General features: G+C 35.2%; 1 protein-coding gene across 1 annotated transcript in view; it reads right to left on the bottom strand.

The window, feature by feature from the left end:
• Window positions 1-20,477, bottom strand: part of LOC131150907 (AP-2 complex subunit alpha-1-like) — a 38,852-nt gene extending 18,375 nt beyond the window's left edge. The window contains exons 1-8 of the mRNA XM_058101979.1: window positions 19,985-20,477; window positions 10,088-10,219; window positions 7,792-7,917; window positions 5,758-5,820; window positions 5,521-5,618; window positions 5,230-5,437; window positions 2,131-2,202; window positions 1,960-2,052 (exon numbers count right to left, since the gene is read on the bottom strand). Of these exons, the coding sequence (XP_057957962.1) occupies window positions 1,960-2,052; window positions 2,131-2,202; window positions 5,230-5,437; window positions 5,521-5,618; window positions 5,758-5,820; window positions 7,792-7,917; window positions 10,088-10,219; window positions 19,985-20,116 (924 nt within the window). The 5' untranslated portion in view covers window positions 20,117-20,477. The remainder of the gene's footprint in view (window positions 1-1,959; window positions 2,053-2,130; window positions 2,203-5,229; window positions 5,438-5,520; window positions 5,619-5,757; window positions 5,821-7,791; window positions 7,918-10,087; window positions 10,220-19,984) is intronic.
• Between the last annotated feature and the right edge of the window lie 1,431 nt (window positions 20,478-21,908).

Below are 21,908 nucleotides of genomic sequence, written 5' to 3' on the forward strand. Positions count from 1 at the left end.
AGTTGACATGTTATTTCCACACACACACACACACTGGCATAGCACAAATAAGACAAAATAGCAGCATGGTTGTCTCAATAGTGTTACTTCTTTCTTCCCAACTTTGAAGAACTAGGCTTTCGGCTTTAACATGGACAAGGAAAAGCTTGAAGGACTACAGGATGGGCAGAACTCACAATGTGCTTCACAGCGCATAAAAATGTGACCCACAGATTCTGAGCTCTCTTTATTCATAATACATAAATTAGGGACCACAATTTCTATTGATGAGAATATGATATCCTTGTGTCATTTATTTTAAGCCACTGTCCAAGAAAATCCTGCTATTGTTGGACTATCAAAGAAAAAGCCACTGCTCTAGGAACTTCAGGGCACAAATTCACCTTCCCAAATAAGGGCCTAGCATCCCGTCATAATCAAAAAGAAATAAGACTCAAAAATTAAAATCTTATATATGATTAGAAATTCCCCAAAGAAAGGCTTATTATGCGTCTTTTCTAACAAGGGTGTACTCAGTTCCATATGGTTCGGCTATGCCCAAAACAGAAAACTGAGCCAAATTTTCAGTTTTGAATGATGTCCAACCAATACTGAACCGCTAACCGAGTTCAGTCAGAACAGGAACCACAAACTCATAGGTTCAGCTCAGTTTTATACCGATTACATTTATCTTTTTATGCAATTGAAATCAATAATTTTAGGCCCTCAGCAGAAGCACCTTGCAAAGCCAGCTCAAGCCCATTATGTTATATCCAGACGAGCCCAAGTTATCCTTTTATAAGGGAAGGATGGCTCTCAACGTTTATAAGTAATCAATGTGGGACTAAGGTAAATGGAGATTGCTCAAGGCTGCAGTAACACACTGCCTTGTGAGTTGTCAAGAAACAAACAAGTTATCTAACATCGTTTAGGAAAAGGAACATAGCTCTCTTCCACATCTATAAATCACTTCTATCCCCACTTAAAAAATATTATATTATTTGAAATTCAATTTGTCAGAATAAGTATAGAATAAATTATTTTAGTAAATATTTTGACAATTAGAAAGGAATAATAGAGAACAGTATAAAACATAATAGATAAAATATATAATACATTTATAATTTGGTTTTCATTTTTTTCAGATCAGTTTATCTGTAAAACTGAAACCAAGACTAAAAAACCAATTTCAAAAAATTCTAAAACTATAACTGAAAAACAGAACTGAAATGCAAAACGGTTCAGTTTCGGTCTGGTTTTTGGTTTTCCAGTCTTTCCCCTATTTCTAATTTGGACTCATAGCTTCTCAATTAACATCTCCATCACAATTATTTCCAATATTGCTACATCCCCCCAAATTGCAGATTCCAGTAAATAATATTAAATATTATTATTTTTGATAAATAAAGAATATATTGAAGGATGAAAGAAGGGTTACAATCATGAAAACAGAAAAGGAAAAATAGAAAAAACAGTGAGAACAAGATATCCTCCCGTTTCAAAAAAAAAAAAAAAACTAAACAGAGATTAGAATATAAAAGAAAGTTCAGTGTCAAAAACAAGCAAAAGAGTTGTCGGATATGAGAAACATTATAGGATTTCTTTTTTGCAAGAAAATTTTATTTCAGGCTTTCTTTTCTTTACTAGAATTTTGGTGATATTTTGACAACTCAACCATCCAAAAGAGTGACAAGACAAAACAAATGTATAAAGCCACATATATAACTACACAGTCTACATCATTAGCCAATGAAAATGATTCTAGAAGCCAGCAGGATCTTAAGAACTAGGACATAACCCTCCTAACAGATACTCAATTTTCAGGATCCTTTGCAATCAAAGAAAGACATTAAGAATGGCTAGAAACACAAACATGAGTACAGCGTACAAGAGTAGATTAGCCGATCAAGAAAATCTACTAGCCATGCCAAACTACAACATCCATAAAACTAAAAAAATTTATTTGAAACACAAACTTACAAGAGCAAGTGCTTCAAAGAGAACAGCATGTGATGCATTGTTCTTATTCACATTTTTCACAACATCTGTTCCCATCAATATACGCTGTAAAACCTGAAATCACCAACAGAGAGTTCTTTAAAATTATATAATCTAATGAGAACAAAACCAGTTTCCTTGAGAAAACTTAACCTCGAACAATGTTCTTCTGGTATTTGGATCTTCAACCGTTGGAAAATACTGGAGAGCCCTCATTGTCTTCACCTGCATTGCCCATATGGCAGTGAGCACTAGACACAAACTGGTTTTTGTTGGCAGAAACAATCCAATCCTTACCTTACTTTAGGAAGAAAGAAATGGAAAAATATTAGGGATTGCATCTCTTTTTTCAAAGGATTCTAATAAAATACTATTTGTTGCATGTCCACAGACACACAGCGTGGATTAGATACCTTATGGCTAGGCTGAATTTTCTAAAGAAAATTAACTCAGACAAAGCCAAGACACACCAATAAAATAAATAATTAAAAAAAAAAGTGCTTTATAACTTTTCCTGGTCAAAAAATAAATAGCATTTTTTTCTAAACATAATTCTGCAATTATGCCATTTTCAATTGCCACTACTACTTCTTTCCTATTATCACATGAAAACTTCAAAATATGTCAGGTGTCCATTAAGTATCCATAATGATTACATCAGGCATGAACATTGGTATGAGATGTGTACTGGCAACCCTACTCAAAGGATGCAGCTGACCTCAATGACCAATGAACGGAGAAGAGCACAATCCCAACCATCCAGATGTTCACTGGTGGCCTTCTTGCCACATTCCTATTCTACAATAAATATAAGTGCCCACGGCCAATTCTGTACAGTAGGTGACAACATCTGCTCGAGGGTGTAAAAGGGGATAATGATAATCTTAAACTTCAATAAATTAATTGTCCGTATCCTTCAATTTAGGGGCAAGTGCATCAAACACCTAGGCAACCCCCAAAAAGGACAAAAACATATGCTATTACAGATGCACAAAAGACTCCTACTGGCATCCACATGACACAGCCTTCATCTAAATTCAAGAAGTCTCCAGTGCTTCCTCTGAATCTCAGACAGGTCACCTGGGAGAATCCATGCGAAGTAGTGTAAATGTTTTTATCCACTGTCCTCTTGAACTAAGATTCCCAGCAATAACAGGGAAGAAAATAAGATGAAAAATAAAAAATAATCGAATTTGGAATGATAGAATGTGAGTTGTAGGACTGTTGGACTGAATAGCTTCCAAAATATCTCTGCAATCTGATTTTAAGAGGCACTGATGATACTGATGAAAAAATTTGTAACAAAGGGCTTAACCAATGTTTCTATACAATGACTACAAAACCCTATGATCCTAGCTCTTCATTACACTTAAAATTTTAATCTCAGCCTTCTGTTTATTTAAAAGTCACAGGCCAGTCATGTGACTGCTTGAAGACAAGCACTACATAAAAGAAAAAAGACATTAAAGCCCCTAAAAGTATGATATGGCACAGTAGTTCAACCAGTACCCCATGCAGCAACATTAAGAGTGACACTAATGCTAAATTGCTATAGTATCCTCAACAGTAATAGGCTGTTTGGTGAATATTTAAATTCTGGATATCCCTGCATCGCCATGTCCTACACTAGATAGCTACCTGTGTAGTCCAAGGTGGTGAAAACCACAATCCAGCAAAGGATTGCTAGGATGATTAGCAGGATTGGATGGTAGGATAGGACCAAGGATCATAAGATTCTAGTAATAATATAAAATAAAAGCACATTTATATACTGTTTTCATAACTCTCAAAAATATAAACCTAAAAAATAGGCTAGTAGTTAGAGACTAAATAACCAAAAGTAGTTCATATGATAGAGCCAGTATATAACAAGGAGAGGAAAAGCCTTCATAAACAAAGGTATCAAGTGTGCAAATTGTTGCTTCCTAAATCAAATTACAAAACAAGGAGAAGAAGAATTTATTTGATCGGAAGAATAAGAACACAGTTTTTAACACAAAAAACTAAACTGCATGACCATGCAAAAACCCTAGATAAAAAAGATTAATCGTTTAAGCAAAAATTATAACAAAATCAAAACTGTCAATCTATCTAGTCAACACTAATGCCATCATCCAAGCCCCCTCTGCTTCATTAGTATTGCCATTGACAACTTCATCAAGCCCGTAATTTAGATCACCAGCACCATCATCATTATTATCATCCAATGCATCAGGGTATTAAATACCCTCACGGACCACACAAAAAAAATTTTAAGGCCATAATTTCGTTAATATTGAATGAACCAAATTGCTTCATAAATTATCCATTTCTTGTACTAGTAACACAAGAAAACACGAAGTCTACAATACAATCAATTTTTATTAAATATTAAAAAATATAAGTGTATTGTAGGATCTTACAATCGACTACAATTTTACCACAATCCTAACTATCCCACCGATCCTATTGTGATCCCACCAATTTGTGATTCTCTAGAGGATTAGGATTGTTCAAGCAAAAATATATATGAACCTATGTAGGATTCTAAAATCTCACAATTTTAACCACGGTATATACTCCACTATGAAGACACTTTGGAAATAAGCAAAAACCTCAAAAAAATAATAAGCATGCACCGGTAACCCAGTACACATGTTCGAGTCCAAGGATCACAAAGTGCTACTTAAACTAAAATATTTTGTTAATAAGTGGCTTAGAGGCATTGTTCAGTCTTCTTTAGGAAAGACTCTGACTTTTAATGCAATAGTTTCACATTGAATGTAATAATTCCCAATGGATAAAATGAAGAATATTTCTTAAAATAGTAATATTAACAAGTGCTCTAGGTTCCAAACTTAAAAAAAGTATATACTAAAAGGCAATAGATTACTAAAATAAAAAATAAAAAAATGAGGAAAAATTTTTGGACTCAGAAATTTGAGTTGGCACATTTGTTCATAGAAAATGGCCGTTTTACTTGTTGGGTTGATGCTAGGAGAAAATTAGCAACAGGGATATCAAACTTTATTGGAACATTCAAGCACGCCAAACTACCGAAATAACATTTGCTTTTATTCTTTACTTTTCTAAAACCTTATGTCTCCTTCCCCAATCACATGTTACCATTGACAACCCATAGGATTTCAATTTGTCCCATTTAGGAGAGGACCACATTGTCCATCAAGCCAGACTGACCCCAAGGAAGGACCGTGTGCTCTATAATTTAATCCATATTATGTGATAGAGGGACCAAATAAAAGGAACACAAACCTGAAGCCAGGGAGATGGAATACCATAATAAGTGTATTCTTGTGGAACATCCTGGTTCCTAGCAAGCCTTTCCAATATTTTAACACACTTAGGAAGACAACTCCAATATGTGTCGTGGTTATTTGACACTAAGGCAACAAGAAGGCTCATAGAAGACGTCAAAACACCCAGATCACGTTCATCTAAAAGTTGTGCCATCCGATCTGACCTGAAAATATTTAAAAAGATATTTATTGAAGGCATGAGTAATATTATAAAAACTGCTTGCTACAAAAAGCTTCATGAGCGTACCAGCCATCTACATTTACGACATCTGGATTTTTCCGATACAAGCGCAGAAGACATAATGCAGCCTTCTTTCGCACAAGTGGTCTGCAGCTACTGGAAATCTAAGCAAACAAGCCAGTTACAATTATTTACTGGAAATCTTAATGTATGCCCCAGTTACCAAAACCCATGTTTTCTAGGAAGGAAATCTAAATTTCAATTAATTGCAATCAAAAGTTAAAATTTTGCTTTTCCTCATACAAGTAACTTTTGAACATCAGGTGCTAATGATTCAGCAAATTCTCTCCCACCAATGTTTCCAACCTGTGAATATAATAACCAAAAATGGCAGTATATCAGCCACCATAAAGCTAAAATGCACTGCATTCACATCATTTAAGCATGATACAATGAAAAAAAGTACAGAAAAATGACAGTATGGCCACTAGCAGATAAACTAAACAAATATTAAAACGAAAATAAAAGTGGGAAAAGGCAATGCCAAAGGGCAATGCTAAAATTTTAAAAATTAATTAAAAAATGAGAGCAGAGAGGCAATGCTAATATAAAATGCATCTAATGTCCTAAAAAAAAAGAATGATGCACATTACAAATACTTACAAGTCTTAGATAAGATAATTTAGTAACTTGGATTAGCACAAGAATGCAAGGGTACACTCGTGCCAAAGGAGAGGTGCCCAACTTGCAACAAAAATCTAAATAAATGCATTCATGCATATATAATGGAAGCATGGAACTATGTTTCTACTGTACTTCCATGGATAATGGACAATTAATAGCAAATGACCTAATCTAGTGGCTACTACTTGGAGAAGGGTTGTGTGGTGAAAAGAAAATACCCATGCCATTGTTAGGATCATCTGCTATAGTTCTCTAGTTCCTATTTGATGAGTTTTACACTATTAGGGGTGTTTTGGTAATTTTGGCATAATAAGATTGGTACTTCCTAGTTGGCAACCATTTGGTTATAGGACTGTCCTTGCTCGTATTTAATCAAATATTGATTAAAATATAGAAAGTCTTCGCTCATGATCATATTGTCTCTACCAGTTCACTTGAGACTTACGAATCCTTTCTTGGTTTGTGAGTTGTAACCAGCCGAATAAAGTTTATAGACGTTCTACTAAGTTTGAATCTTACTTGATTTTTGTTGGTTGTTAGGCCTGCCTTCAGAAGGATTTTGGCTTTTAATGTGGCTTCTAAGAATCCAGGGTTGTTGGCAATGCCTTAGATTTCGAAGGTAATTTCAATGTCAATGTCAATTTCAATTTTCAATATTTTAAAAAATGATGGAAACTAGCAGTAAAGCATGGCATTCTTTTATGAAACTTTAAAAATTGTTAATAAATATAATAATGCAAAATTTAGAACTAAAATATTAAAAATAAAATACATCAATTACACGTATAGTATATGGTGTACAAGGTGCAATATTTAAAATAATAATCATATTAAACATATTCAATTAATATAAATTAAATTCACAAATTAGTTTAACATTTTTTATTTTACAGATACAAATGATTTGGAGATAATACTCAAATAAAATGTTGTATCTAATAGCTAAGTTTAACTTTCCATACAATTTCAAAAGTTTGAATGCCATAATTCTTGTCCTTCTTGTGATAATCTTTAGTTTCCAAAACGAAAAGATTAACTAAGAGAGAAATTTCATTTGGGTTTTGAATCTGATATTATAAATTAAAGGAAATTTTACATTGCTAAAATTTCAACAAATTTTGCTAAAATTTCAAGATTCCGATAAATTTCAAATGATCCATGGAAATTTCACAAGACAACAATTGATTGCCATTTTGATTTCGAGAGTGGTGGAAACAGGAAATTTCAACAGAAATTTCAACAATTTCATGGAGATTTTAAGACCATGGTACTTGTTGGTCAGGCTTGCTTTCAGAAGGATTTTGGCTTATCTTGCTTCTCAGAGTCCATAAATAAGGTTCCCTAAACTAAAATGATGATAGAGTTGAAAACAAATGACTCTTTTAGTTTGCTATTGATCACGGAAGGTGTTCTCCTTTATCTCTCCCTCCTCAATAAAAATCTCCTTTAGCAGAAAACTTGGCTTCATCTCTGAATAAAGGAACCAACTAGGCAAAGGAAAATGAGTTATTTTACAGAACAAAGCGTAAACAAGCATCTTTATCAAGTAAAAGAGTAAGAAAATTTACATCCGCGTACGAACACATTATTTAACAAAAATTAATACAACAATATGAAAACTAAACATATTTACTGTCACCATGATCACCATACCATTGTCAACGCCAGGCACTGAAAAGTTTCATTGCGACCAATAATGTCGTTGCGCACAGTATTTATTGCTAATCTCAGAAAATCATGGTTCTCATTGAGCAAACAAGATGTCACTATATACCCAACCTGCAGGGTTTTGTCACATTATAAAGGTCAAACAAGTAGTAGCATGTCATGCACCATTATTTCTAAAGATAACAAGCAGGCAAGCATAGGAGAATGCATAAGCATTGGCCAAATATGAGAAGACAAATGAGTCATTAAGGACAGGAAGCAGTCACATTACATTTCAGAATCATATGGATCCAGATTCGAGGATTCTGTCAGACAACTATGATTAGTACTGAGTATATCATTCCAAATGCTATAAAAAGAAACGAAACATACATAGTAGGAAGCAGCAGAGAAAGCAACCAATTCAATGACAAAAAATAACCAATCCCTCTCTCCATAAACCTCAAGAAGACATCAATATAACAGCCAAAACTTTATCCCAAACTATTTAGGGTTGTGGCTACGTGGATCCTTCACCTCTCTGCTCAATTCAATCTAAAAGCAATTCCTTCTAGTAAATTTTATTTGATGAAGCTTTTTTCCACTTTCTTTTTCGGCATCTCTTATCCTATAATAATGTCCTTCAACTCATTCAAACCATTATTCCTTCCTAGTGTATAAATCTCCGTTACACGTTCAAACTTACTAATATCATTTGTTTCAATTAGTGCTATATCCATAAACTCCCTCGAATACATCCATTTCCTATTTTCTTTATTTCCACTGATCCATCTAAATATTTTCATCTCAGTCAATGCTCACTCTTGGAGCATGCTTTTTTCTTAATTGTTGATCCATATCTCATAACCGGTCTTACAAAACTGCTCTCTAAGATTCCTCAAAACCGATCGTCCAAAAATTCAGATGAGCACTTCTCCATTTAGCCATCCTACCTTTTCCTATGTGTAATGGCATTTTCAATCCCTCCATTTTTGTCAATAACTTTATTTATAAGTCAAATTTTGTGAATAATTGATCCTAACTAACAACCCTGATCTTTCTTTTGGGTCAGCTACCCAGCAAAGTTTCATAATTAAATACTGCTACCATTAGATAGATCTCATTGCCGCATATGTCATATGGTTAGCAGGTGGGTGCAGCATTTTTTGCTCCTAGTCTGTTAGTAGTGAGCCTGTTAAATTCCCAGAGTCGGGCTGAAGCAGCCCACAGGGCCTGCATGGTGCAAAACCCCAATGTATCAACTATGGACCATACCCTTATCATTACTTAGATCTTAGTCCTACATAACCTAATGACTTCAGATTCCAGGATTTCTCTTCAAAGTTCAAGACAGCCAAATTCTACATCAACAGTCCACATAATAAGTACAATAACAAGTCCAAATTCTGCATCCTTCTAAGAAGTAGTTTCAGAAACATCATAGCCAGATCCCAGATGACCACCACCATTTTTCAGGGTAATATGCAACAACGAAGATTGCACTAATGTACAATTTGAGCAGCGAATAACATAAACAATAAATTTTTAAGCAACTTAAATGCTAGATTTTAGCTAATAATACATTGCCTTGTGATTCTTGTCCTAGTACAAATCAACACAACTCACTTTCATTTAGCCCCTTGATATGCCACTGATATTTTGCCGTTTATTAAAAAATTTTATGCTGGCTCTAAAGACAGTGCATGCTCCTAATAAATATTATTCACATGCTGAACAAAGTCTCTTCCATCTCACTTACCGTGTCTTATGAAGGGAAAAAGGAGAATACATGCTTTGGTTCAGAGTGAGGTAATTAAAGAAGTATAGGTGGCCTTCAACCTTCAGTTGTCTAGTAATCCCCTCCAAAATGATTGCAAAAGTAACCCCACATAAATCACATACCAGTCTACAGTAAAAAATGGAAACTCCGTAAAGGAAGACATCACAATTGAGAATTCAACTACTTGCGAATTGCGCAACCAATTATCTTTAGACATGATACGAAGTGCAACATATTGAACACCAATACACGTTTTACCTTTCCTAGCTAAAAGAATCGCGAACCCTAGATCAAATAATTGGAGTTCAATGTGGATTTCAAAGATGATTTTCTTTCTCAACAATCAAATTAACAAACTAAATCCACATTTCAAAAAATGACAGAAAAAGTAAACATTGCTACATACCAAAGAAAAACCAGATACAGGGCCAGCCAAAGGTAAGAAAATTATACGCATCCAAGGGAAGGCAAAAGAGTATCATAACATCTGAGAAATCACAATACAATAAATGATCATAGTACCTGCTTTTCTGGATACTTTGGCGCAGATATTAAGGAAACAGCTTCCATATGACCAAAATCCACATCATAACCCAACATATAAATATAAAGCATTTTCCAAACATATTTCTTCTTTTCATAAGGTGTCAAACCCTGTCAAGAGGAAAAGAAATTCAATAAGTGTTGGACGATCCCCATAATTAATTAAGATAAGAACAGCCTAAAAGCTGCTTTAATTTTTAGATGATATCCGTGGTCATCTAGCTATCAAATTTACAATTACCTCACAAAAATATTTGTTAACAAAAAGAGAGATTTATTAAGAAATGACTAGAAGAATATCGAAAAGGGGCACAAATAGTCCTCCAAAAAAAAGTACAAAATTAGGGGGAAAACTACACAAAAATCAGCTCTCCATTCTGTTTGCACATCAGTAAAAGGAATTCTCTAAAAATGTTTCGACCCCTTTAGCAATAGAGAGGCCGAATGGAATACTCTCTCACAAAACCATCTTTGTTCTTTCTCTTTGTATTGCACTATGGAATTGTTAGAAAATGTCAATAGATTTAAGCAAGCGTTCACTTCGGATTGAAGGAGAGAGGTTATAGACAAAGTGGGGGAGAAGCTGTATTTGTTTTTGCTCAAGCACAACCAGAATCGCAACAGATGGGTAAGATTTCCTTCAGAGGCTGCAAAATGGTTTTGTGATGGTTTGTCAATATTTGTCATTTAGGAAGACGATTTCATACAGAGCATTTGGGTAGCATACGATATTGGTTGTCAATTCGTGTAACGAAGGTGGGGAAATTTCTGGAGTTAGGGTTGGGTCGGAAAAGGAAGATGTACTCATTGGATTTAAAGATATGGATGGCAAAACTTTGAAAATGAATTCTGTGAGGTGACTAAGGGTCTCCACCAGGCTGGTGGTATGGTCGAAGGTTCGCAGCGAGTTCAATGATCTTAGAGTCAGATCATGGCAGCAGTAAACAACGTTGAAGGTGAAGGATGTAAAAGCACAGGTTTGCCTTCGAGTCAGGTCATCGGTGCAGGGAAAGAACTGATCTGCTCTAAATGTGGAGGTGAGCTGCAATCGAAAGAATATGTTCCAGAAGCCATTAGTTCTTGTTTGGAGATGGCAACTCCTATTGTCAATGCGGCTAGGGTTTCAGCTGGAGTTGCAAAGGTGGTAAAGGCTGCTAGGGTTTTTCTCTTGGGGATGATGAGACTATGCAGATTGAGCCGGGGAGCTTGCTGGTTGTCTTAGATTTGGGCCAGTTACTTGAGAAACGAAGAGCCAATTTATTATCGAAGATGGGCCAAGCCTTTGAACAGGCCCAATGCACTAAAGAGACAGATATCAATAGTTTATAGGGAAAAAAGGAGGGCTTTTCCTTCCTAAGATGGGCAACTGTAATGACAGGGCCCATAATAAAGGCCACAGTTTTAAGGATAAATGTGAGGACAGTGCCGTTGTTGGTTTGAGAAGGAAGAATTCTGCTGAAGATACTAAGAGGAATCTTGCGGGTGGAGCAGGAAATTCAATCAGCAGGCAAACAGACTGATGAGAGTCTTATTAATGATTTTGCTCAAGGGGTATCTCTAGGAATTTACAGAATGAAGTGAATGTAAGTGGATATGGTCACGAAGGTTTACAACCTCCAATCAACAAGGAAGGAGGCAAAGCTAAGAAAATTTTTCTAGTTAACAATTCTATGAATTCAAAACCGTACATGGGCAAATTTTCAAAACTAGATGATGATAGGAATTTTTATGTTGAGAAATCTCAAAGTTGCACTAAGGCTTATATGGGGAAGAGAGTGAAATAAATTCAGAGAGAGAAAAAAGTGGGATGATGTCTCAGACAAGGATAGTAAATTTGGTAATGATTTTGCTTGTGAGTGTGGTTTATTGTTGGATGATATGCGTAAAAATCTGGATTATGCGCAGACTCTTCAGATGTATTGCGGGATATATTTGTTGTCTCCTTCTCTGCTTGAAGGTTTAGAGGATGTTTCAATCTTTGAGTAGAGAGATCTGGGTGAGAATTTGATAGTGAATAATCACTAGAAGGATGGAATACTACCTATTCATGTGGTTAAGATTAATGGTCAAGATGTAGCTGCAAAAAATCTTTAGGATAAAATGGGATTGTGGATGGTTGATCATGGAGAGCATGAAGTTCAATTGGATGGATCTGAAAGTAAATCAACTAAATTCAGTGGGAATTAGCAAGACTTCAAAGTTCTATTAATTATGAAAGGAAGGGTTCAAAGAGGGGTTTTCTTAATTAGGGATTATTTTTATTATTTGTTTTTTTATTTATTTTTCTAGGTTTTTTATTTCTTTTTTTTTTCTTTTCTGATTTGAGGATCTCTTGTCCTCCCCTAGCTTGTTAATTCATCTGTTCTCTTTCTTAATAAATTTCTTTTGCTATCTAAAAAAATTCTCTAAAAATGTTAGAAGCTAGGAAGACTACTCTATCCCGAAGCAATTATCTGGCCATAACTTGGTCTTTAACGATCCTATGACCCTCTCATTCAGTCATTCTACAGAACTCAAAGAATAGCAAACCAACAATATTATCAAAACCACAAAATTTCACCGGCATAAAATCTTCCTCATTAAATGAACTGCCCACATCTTTGAAAAGAATAGCATACATACTACACCAAAGTAGTGCTGCCATATGGCAACGACGAAACAAATATACAGTCATCTACTTAGATGCTAGAAACATTTTGATAAAAAAAAAAGCCTGAACAAACTGCTTTGTTAAGCCTAATCAACCGCAACAAACTATTAGTACTAATTCTACTAAGAACCAAAATCTAGGTGAATGCCTTAATTTTTGGAGAGTTTTCTCCTTCCTCATTGCATTTTCTAATGGAAAATAAGAACGAATTAAAGATTTCCACAACTGCAACAAAAATACCAGCAACTCAGCAAGAACTGTCTCCCACTCTGAATCCTAAATCTAGGTGAATGCCTCTATTTTAGAGGGAATTTTTGCCTTCCATGTTGCATTTTCCAATGGAAAAGGAGTAAAAGATTTCCACAACTGAAGCAATAATAACAGCAAGAGAAATTGCCAGAACTGTTCCCTTCTTCAAACCATAACATACCATCTATGGAAAACAAGCAAAAGCCAAAACAGAATTCATCAAATCAGCAAGCCCATCAATTCCCCACCCCACAATTGAGGTTTCAAATGAAATGAAAATATCTTGAAAAAGAAATCCCTCCATACCATAAATGGTGAACCGAATGCATCATGGAAATATGACAGTCTATAAGGACAGGGAAAAGATCCGGACATAGGGGAATCACCGACCTAAATGTCTAGAAACAACCATAATAAACAATAGCTAGAAAAAATATTGGTTCCCTCATGGTCAATGAATTAGGTCACAAAATTTAAAGAGTGCCCAACATCCTTTCACAGCATTAAGTTCAAAAATATCAAACTTACACCAAGAACCATGGCTAAAACACAAAATTATGGTAGAAATTGATTGCTAGAACCAGAGCTAACAGAGTAAATGCATCCATATCCAATTTCCCCATGCAGTAGAGTGAGGAAGGAATTACCAAATTTGTAGGTCAACAGAAAGTATAATTCTGGGTATTAAATTGATATACTCTAATAAGTTTCAAGTCTTTAATTTTTCAGCAGCGTCTTGTATATTGCTATAAGGACTTCAAGTGGGAGAAACCCAAGCTACATCAGGCTATCAGATACCACAGAATAAACTCTCTACAGAATGTACAGAAGGGCCAACACCATTACCAAGAGATCAACTCATCCAAAACTGTAAGACAGAAAACTGCTTTCCTTTCAATCTTTCCACAAAAGTCCCCTGGCCCTTCAAAATCTCTAACTTTTCGCTCCCTCCAGGCTAACCAAAACACTGCAAGAGGAAGAGGAATGCCATACAAAAATCTCTGCAGAGCCCTTCCAAACCCTCAATTCTTGCTCCACCTTTCCTGCTGTCATCCACCAGATACCCAGAGAAGCATAAACTAGGGTCCTAGACTCCTAGTACTATCACCCATCTGCAGTTTAATATGATATGATTGTCTGTCTCTTCCTCTATACACCAATAACATTTGTTTGCTGTACATAAAGCCCTCTTAACCAAATTCTATGCAGCAAGGTTTCTTCCCAAGTTGCTTTACAAGTGAAAAAAAAAAAAAAAAGCTACCTTGGTTTTGAACCTTATTTTTACAAAATGGCTTTCCAAGAAAAAAAAAATGTTCTGCCCTTGCCTCCCTTCCTCTTAAGAATCAATTGTAACACAATTTGAAAACTTCACTTTCTTATAGTGTACCCATCTGATCATATATTCCTCTCTTCCCTTAAGTTGCCCCACTATTTTGAAGGAGTTTCAAGATGTTACGGCAGTCCTCAATCTCTGATTCAATAAAATTCCTTCTAATGCTCATATACCGTTTAAACTAACTAAAAAGACATCAATGTCTTGGGAAAGACGAGAAGTATGCAGTCTTACCTCCGCATTTAGAGAGGTTGTTTCGTGATTTGAAACTGTGACCATCATGTTTGGGTGCAACACCCTCACTGTCTGGGCCAAAGCTTCCCTTCCAATTTAAACTAACCATCCCCACTAAAAGCCCACATCACCTCAATCACGCAGCCTACCTCATTTTAGGGTACTAAATCGATAACAATGTCAACCCAATCAATCGCACAAGATGTGAATGGTAAATAGAGACCAAAAGAAACACCATTTGAGACCATGTATTTCTGAGAATAATAAACGGGAAGCATTTTATTTTTATAATTTAAAAAATAAAAACAAAGAAAAAGCAAAGCCCATTCCAATGCATTCACGGTCCTTGGTCATGTTGAGGTTTCTACAATTCTGTAGCCAACAAGTGAATAGCTAAAATAAATAAATAAATGAAACTCTCAACCCAATAGATCGCATAAGATGTTAAACAGCTTATGGAGGATCAAGGAAACATATTTTTAAAAACATAGAAGGTGCAAAATATATAAATAAATAAATAAAAATAAAAATAAAAAAGTAAATGGCACAAAGGGGACCTAAGACAATGCTTATACGTGAAGCTTGGGTCCAGACATTGCCAAGTTTAGCTAAAGTCAGATATTTCTTAAAAGAAATAGCAAGCATTTTACACTTTTTTAAAAAAAAAATGCCAAAGCTCATGTACATGCCTACATGGAATGTATGTTTGAGGCAGCCAATCCTGGGGAGGTAAACCAAGACAAATCCACAAAATCCATAAAAAGGCAACTCCATCCTTTATTATTCAAACACTCCAATAAATACATTCTTATGGCCAAAATATGCTTCAATCTTACCAAAAGAAACTCTAGCAGCCTATCCTTTCTTTTTGTTTCTCTCTTATCAATTGTCAAAAAATGGCCTAAGGCACAACACTCCCAATCCCAGCCAAATAAAAATAACACTGCATTTGGGACCATGGATTTTCAGGTCTTGGATTTGGACAAAATTTAGTACAATTTTTTATTACATTTTGTCCAAATTCACACAAATCCAAATTCAAGGCATCTCCCAAACATAGGGTTAGATTCCAAATTCCAAACAAAATATCACCAGCATCATCCCAAAATGGAAGGAGGGGGGGGGGGAGATGTACATGCCCCAGGACACCCCAATTAAGGAACAGATGATTTAACAATTCAAACATAACTTGCACATTCTGCACATATTCCATAATTAAACAATTTCATTGGGTTATGATACTCGCCATCAACAGTTTTTCTCTCATTGTTATCGAAGCATGAAATGCCACATTTGTCGCAAGATGTTACCACAGTTTTCCTTCTGAAAAGTACACTTATTAGCAATCAATTTTATATAAAAATAAAAAAAATGACATCAACAAAGGCTCCGTTATTCTGTTTTTCATCCAAAAATACATCTTGAAACCCTTCCCACCAATTTCATGTGTATAATTTCTACAAGAACTCCATACTCTCCAAACCCCATTTATTAAAGTTCTTAACAAGTACTACATTCCAAGACCGCACTTTCCCAGCCCCAATACAAAAGCTCTCATTCAGGTTTCTGTTTCTCCTTTCTCACATAAGAGCTCTGGCAAGTCCAATATATAAGCACTTCCCCCAACATCATACTTCCTTTCAAAATCTAACTTTATCTGCATCCCCCACTCTGAATTTTACTACCACCACGAACTTTTCTTGCCTACCAAATATCAACCCCATTAGAACAGTAAACCTAGTCACCCAACATTCCCAATAACAAACATCATACTCCCAAATCGCAAACTTTTTGCCAAAGATTTCGTTATCATTATCCCTTGTTAGTTCTTGCTAAAAAGAACTATAGTACCACTTCCATAAAAAGGGAAAAAAAAAATCCTGTTTCATCAATTTCAAAGGCCTAATATGGAGCCTCCTTATAGCTTTGGAGGAGAAACCACCTTCTAATCTATGAAGGCCCTGCAACCTTGTCAGTGCCTCATGATCTATATGCCATTAGTTATTTATGATTGAAGCATCAAAAATAGTGAAACATGCTGCAAAAATTTTTACTGGTATATTTACACTGTATTTATTAATTCCACTAGTTTTGTATAAAAAATAAAAGTTTACATAATTTGGTTATGTCCTACAAAATTTATCATTCATTGACACAAGGAGAACATATAATTTTTTTTATAGCAAAAGAAATTCATTAATAGGAAGAGAATTTACAAGGAGGAGAAAAGGCATCACCCAAAAAAATCTGGAACAAACCAGAGAAAAACTAAAACATCAAAATACAGAAATCAAACCAACCAATTCCTCCAATCACTATTTAAATTCCGAAAGCTAGCTTCTCTAAAAATTCCAAACCCGATACACCATAAAGAAGTCAAGAACTGAATCTTTTCCACACCAAATACAAATTCAACTTCTTCCCGGAAAAAGCCCATTACGTTCCAACCAAAGAACCCATAAAACTGCATACTTACTATACTTCCATAAATCAGCCCTTTCCTTCCTTCTCTCAAAGCCCGCAAAAGAAGTGATTAACAAATCTTCCCACTGAATAAGGGCAGACCCAACTCTCTTTCATAACACTGAACAAGTTATTCCAAATCCTCCATGCAAAATCAAAATGCAAAAAGAGGTAAGAGACTGTTTCGGAATTCCTATAACAGAGCGCGCAAACATCTGGAGAGAGAGGGAGAGCCTTCAAAGGTCTCCTAATCTGTAGCAAGTTATTGGTATTAATTTTGTTAAGCACAACCAACCAAATAAACGCTTTAATTTTTGGAGGAACTTTAACCTTCCAAATAACTGAATAATGAGCAAAGGGGTAATTTAAATAGGCCAAAAATGCAAAGAATGATTTACAAGAAAACGCCCCTGAATTATCCAGACACCAAGAATGAACATCCCTGACTGAGGATAATTTGCAATTGTTCAATGAATCAATATAGACAACAAAGAAGATATATTGGTAGCACTAGTTTTTTAATAGCCCTCAAATTGTCGGTCCAACCCAGCCAAGTGGGACTTAAGGCCTGGTTTGCAGTTGTTGTTGTTGTTATTCATGAGCTTCATTATACATGACAAACAATGGAATGGAATTGCCATGTCATTCCAACCTCAACTCTGTGCTCAAGCTAAACACAGGTACCACTGTACTCATTCCATTCCATTGTTACCACTGCACTGATTCCATCCCATCGTTACCGCTGTACTCATTCCTTTCCATTGTTATCAAAATTCCATGCATGTCTTGATTTCTTCCTCCTCAACTCCATTCCAAGAACCAAACGAGTTGTACATTCCTGCTCTCAATAAAAATTTTCAGCTACAATTCCAACAACTCGTCAACTCTAATAACCTGTTTCAAACCCACTTGATTGATTAACCCCATCAATGTCTTCATGACCCTCATGAAGCTGAAAATTGGAATCAGACTTGGCTTGCAACATTACTAGTTGCAGACAATGTCATTCTAATTGTAATGTTTTCCTACTTTTTATCAGTATTAAGCTAAATATCCATCATGTCAACGTCATCAGTTGAAGAGCAAGAACAACCTGAATATCAAATTAAAGCATCATTTCTTCGGTAGAACCATAGAAAAACCACAATGCATCATTAAATACCAACAGGTGCTGTCTTTGCATGGCTGATGCAGAATCAGTTGCTCACATCCTTCTTCACTGCCCCTGGACCACGAATCTATGGAGCATGGCTCTGTCCTTGACCAGACAACAGTGGGCTTCTGCCAGCTCTGTGGGAGGGGAGTTTTGGGCTCGGAAAGGGATTCAAACCACCAAGGAGAAGAGAAAGGCTTTGACTCTCATCCAGTCATCCCTCTTGCCATTTTTTGGTGTGCTTGGAAGGAAAGGAACACGACAGCCTTTAAAGATTCAACTATGCCACTTCAGATTAGTAAAGAGCAGTGAGTTGCTACTGTTTCAGTCAGCACAGTGGGCAAGTTGTGAATGATCATAATGTAATCCTTGATTTCTGTGACATCCTGCAGGATGACTGACTGCTTCCCCATGATGCCCCATTAATAAAGTTCTTTTTACTGATAAAAATACATATATTGTCTTAGCTCTGTTTGATACTGTTGCTGTACACTCATTATTGCTCAAACCAAGATGAATACTCTAACAATGTCGGTATCTAAAAACATACTACCTTCATACTCATAAGATTGGCAAACAAACAAAATAAGAAGTGCATTTGTACAAGTCAATATCGTCAATTTTTGCCAGACTCATTCAAACCAACAGACTAGAGATAACGAAAACATTTCATTCCAATAGGTAAATACAGGGACCATCAAATTGCTAACTTAAACCCTTCATCAATCCAATTCTTATTTATAAAACTCTTATATTTACACCAACAATGTGCTAAAGTTCCTTCTAAGATAAAAATGTTCTTTTGGCAGGCAGCCCTTAATTGAATTAACACCAACAATCTGAGCGGGAGTAACAGGATACTCTGGGCCGGTGGCCCTTAAAGCTTTGTCTCCAAAAATGTGTCTCGTGTGTAATAGTAACTCTAAGGATGCTTCTCATTTGCATGGGAATTGTGGAACACGTTATTTGGAGCTTTTGGAAATTTGAGGTTATGCCCAAAATCAGTGGAGGAGCTCTTGAGTATTTCTTTCGATGGTCTTTAGAAGGGCAAGGACGTTGGGAGGCTGTGGATGTTTGCTCTTTATGCTGTTCTATAGGGAATTGAGTTGGAAAGGAACGCTAGAATATTTTCAAAAAAGAGGCTATTGACAGATCTTCAGGACAGTGTGCAGTATTTGACTTTTCTTTGGCTTACAGTGCAGGCTGTTTGGAGGGCAACTGTTTTCAGGATGTTCAGGACAGAGAGAGCATTTTTAGGAGGATGCTGGTTTTTTCTTTTTTTTCTCTTGTTAGGCTTGAGGACTTTTTGTTATCCTTTATTGCACTTGATTCTCCTTGCTAGTCTCAATAAATCCCCTTTTATCTAAAAATAAAATAAAATAAAAGTAGAGCTCTTCCTTTTCCAACACATTCCATATTCATCTTTTACTAAATTCTACATTCTACCTAAATTACCACACCATGAAGTATCGATTCCTAATCCGTCCCCTGCACGCCACAATAACAATTCTGCCTTAGTGATGTTCGAAAAGAAAATAGATTTTAAAACACACACACACACACACAATAAAAAATCAAAATTAAAATGATCAATCTCTAGCAATCTAAACTGAAAGATTAAGAATTTGTCAAATGGACCCTGTTTGATCATGTTCAAAAGCATTTCACACGTTCTTTAGCTTACGAGACAGATCAAAACTTTGTCAAATCATCAATAAATATGGGGAAAGTTTAAAAAAAAAAATGACGAGAAAAAATCAACTAGATAAAAGAAGAAGAAGCAGAAACCCTAACCTTTTCATTTTTGAAGCGGGTACGGACGTTGCCGAGCTCCTTATCGACCCGAAGCCTCTCCTGTTCTTTGTTTTGGCAATTACGAATGTCGCTGATGAAGACCGAGAGACCTCTCATGCCTGATAACGCCATCTGCTCTCAGATCCAGCGACGCCACACTTTCAGCCGTACAAGTCTTGCTCTCTCTCCTTAGATCCCACCACTTCTTCAGCGGATCGTGAGCAATGTCAACTACAAAATCCCAAACCAATTAAAACCCAATGCCCCCTCCCAGACGCAGAGAGATGGAGAGAGTGCTTCAAAGCAAACTATGTGATCGAGAGAGAGAGAGAGAGAGAGAGAGCGAGAGAGAGAGAAGTTCACACAGAATGAGAGAGGAGAGAGAAAGAAAACGTCTCTAGAGAGAGAGAGGGTGGACTGAGGAAATTTGGAAAAGCCGTCGCCCACAGCAGCAGACGACTTTTACCATTTGTGTGCACCGTCATTTCAGGCTTTTGGTATTGAAAAATTTTATGAAAATAAAGTTATGAAGGAAAACTCGTTTCCATTTAACTTTGGGATGGAAAATGGAAATGATTCCACTTTTTTTATTTTATTTATTTATTTTTATTTTTATTTTATTTACATGGGACTCCCGCAAGCCCTTTGGACCCCACGGTGCGGCACCAACTCATGGGCAGACGAACCCTCCTGACCCGTCTACCTCTAAATCCGAATGCGGTCGCAGTTTCCATAAGTAACCATAGTCAACTGCTAGCTCACTGGGTCAAACAAGTTATCATCCACAATTAAATTGCTAACTAACCAAGTGCATCTACCAGGAATTGAACTCCCCGATACTCCTACTTGATTGTCCGCTTCTTTCCACGGCACCAATAATGATGAAATTTTAATTTTATACCTTATCAATATTTATTTTTATAAAAATTTCAATTACATTAAAATATTTTTATTTTTATAATATTTTATTTATTTTTTCTTAGAAAAATTCTTCAACCAAATGCACCTTGATGGAATATTTAATATTATTTTTTCATTTTTAAATTTATTCTCATTCTTAAAATATATATATAGCAACAAATTATTTATGTACTAATTTGTATTTTTATTGTCAAATTTTAGCAATTTTTAAAAATAAAAATTAAACTTTATAATTTTTTGTTATTTTAACAATCTATTCTCAAAGAATTTTAATATCTATAATTAATTAATTTTTATAATTATGATTATTCAATGTTTGCATAATTTTTAGTTACAATTAAAATCAAATGACTATTTGAATTAAAAAATGTGATTAAAATAAAAATATACAAGTAAAATTTCTTAAATTTTGAATAATTATAACAAAAATTATTTAGAAGTTAATTGTTTTGCAACTGTCATGTACAACAAAATTATTTTCATGGTACTAAAAATGAATTTTGATATATTACAATTAAATTAAATAATTATAACACTTTTATTATAAGATTTTTAGTTGTGTTCTTTTGTATTTTATTACTTTAGTGGGAGATTTAATTTTTAATTTATTCAAGGATACAAATGAGCATTTGTTTAATCTAATTTTTTATTTCTTTTAATTTTATAAACATTAATCAAATAAGTTATTAGTTTTATTCTTTGAGACAAATGACATAACTATAATCCTTTTATTCAGCGTTTAGGCTTGCAATGATTCATTCTTCATCTTGGCACAAAAGTAAGTAAGATAATTCACAATAATAGTTGGAAAAAGGCTAAGAACACCCACAAGTAGAGTTGAACATTTCATGAATGTTGTCTCTTTCTATCCTAATTCATCCCAGAAGGACATTATCCATTAGTTTCTTACCTCCAACAAAGTCTCCTAGATGAGATTTGCTTGGCACCACATTAGAGAGATCGGCCCAAATTATTAATTGACATAATGGGGCATTCGAAAGCA

The sequence above is a fragment of the Malania oleifera genome, chromosome 3 (genome assembly GCF_029873635.1).
Source record: "Malania oleifera isolate guangnan ecotype guangnan chromosome 3, ASM2987363v1, whole genome shotgun sequence".
Lineage (NCBI taxonomy): Eukaryota > Viridiplantae > Streptophyta > Magnoliopsida > Santalales > Ximeniaceae > Malania > Malania oleifera.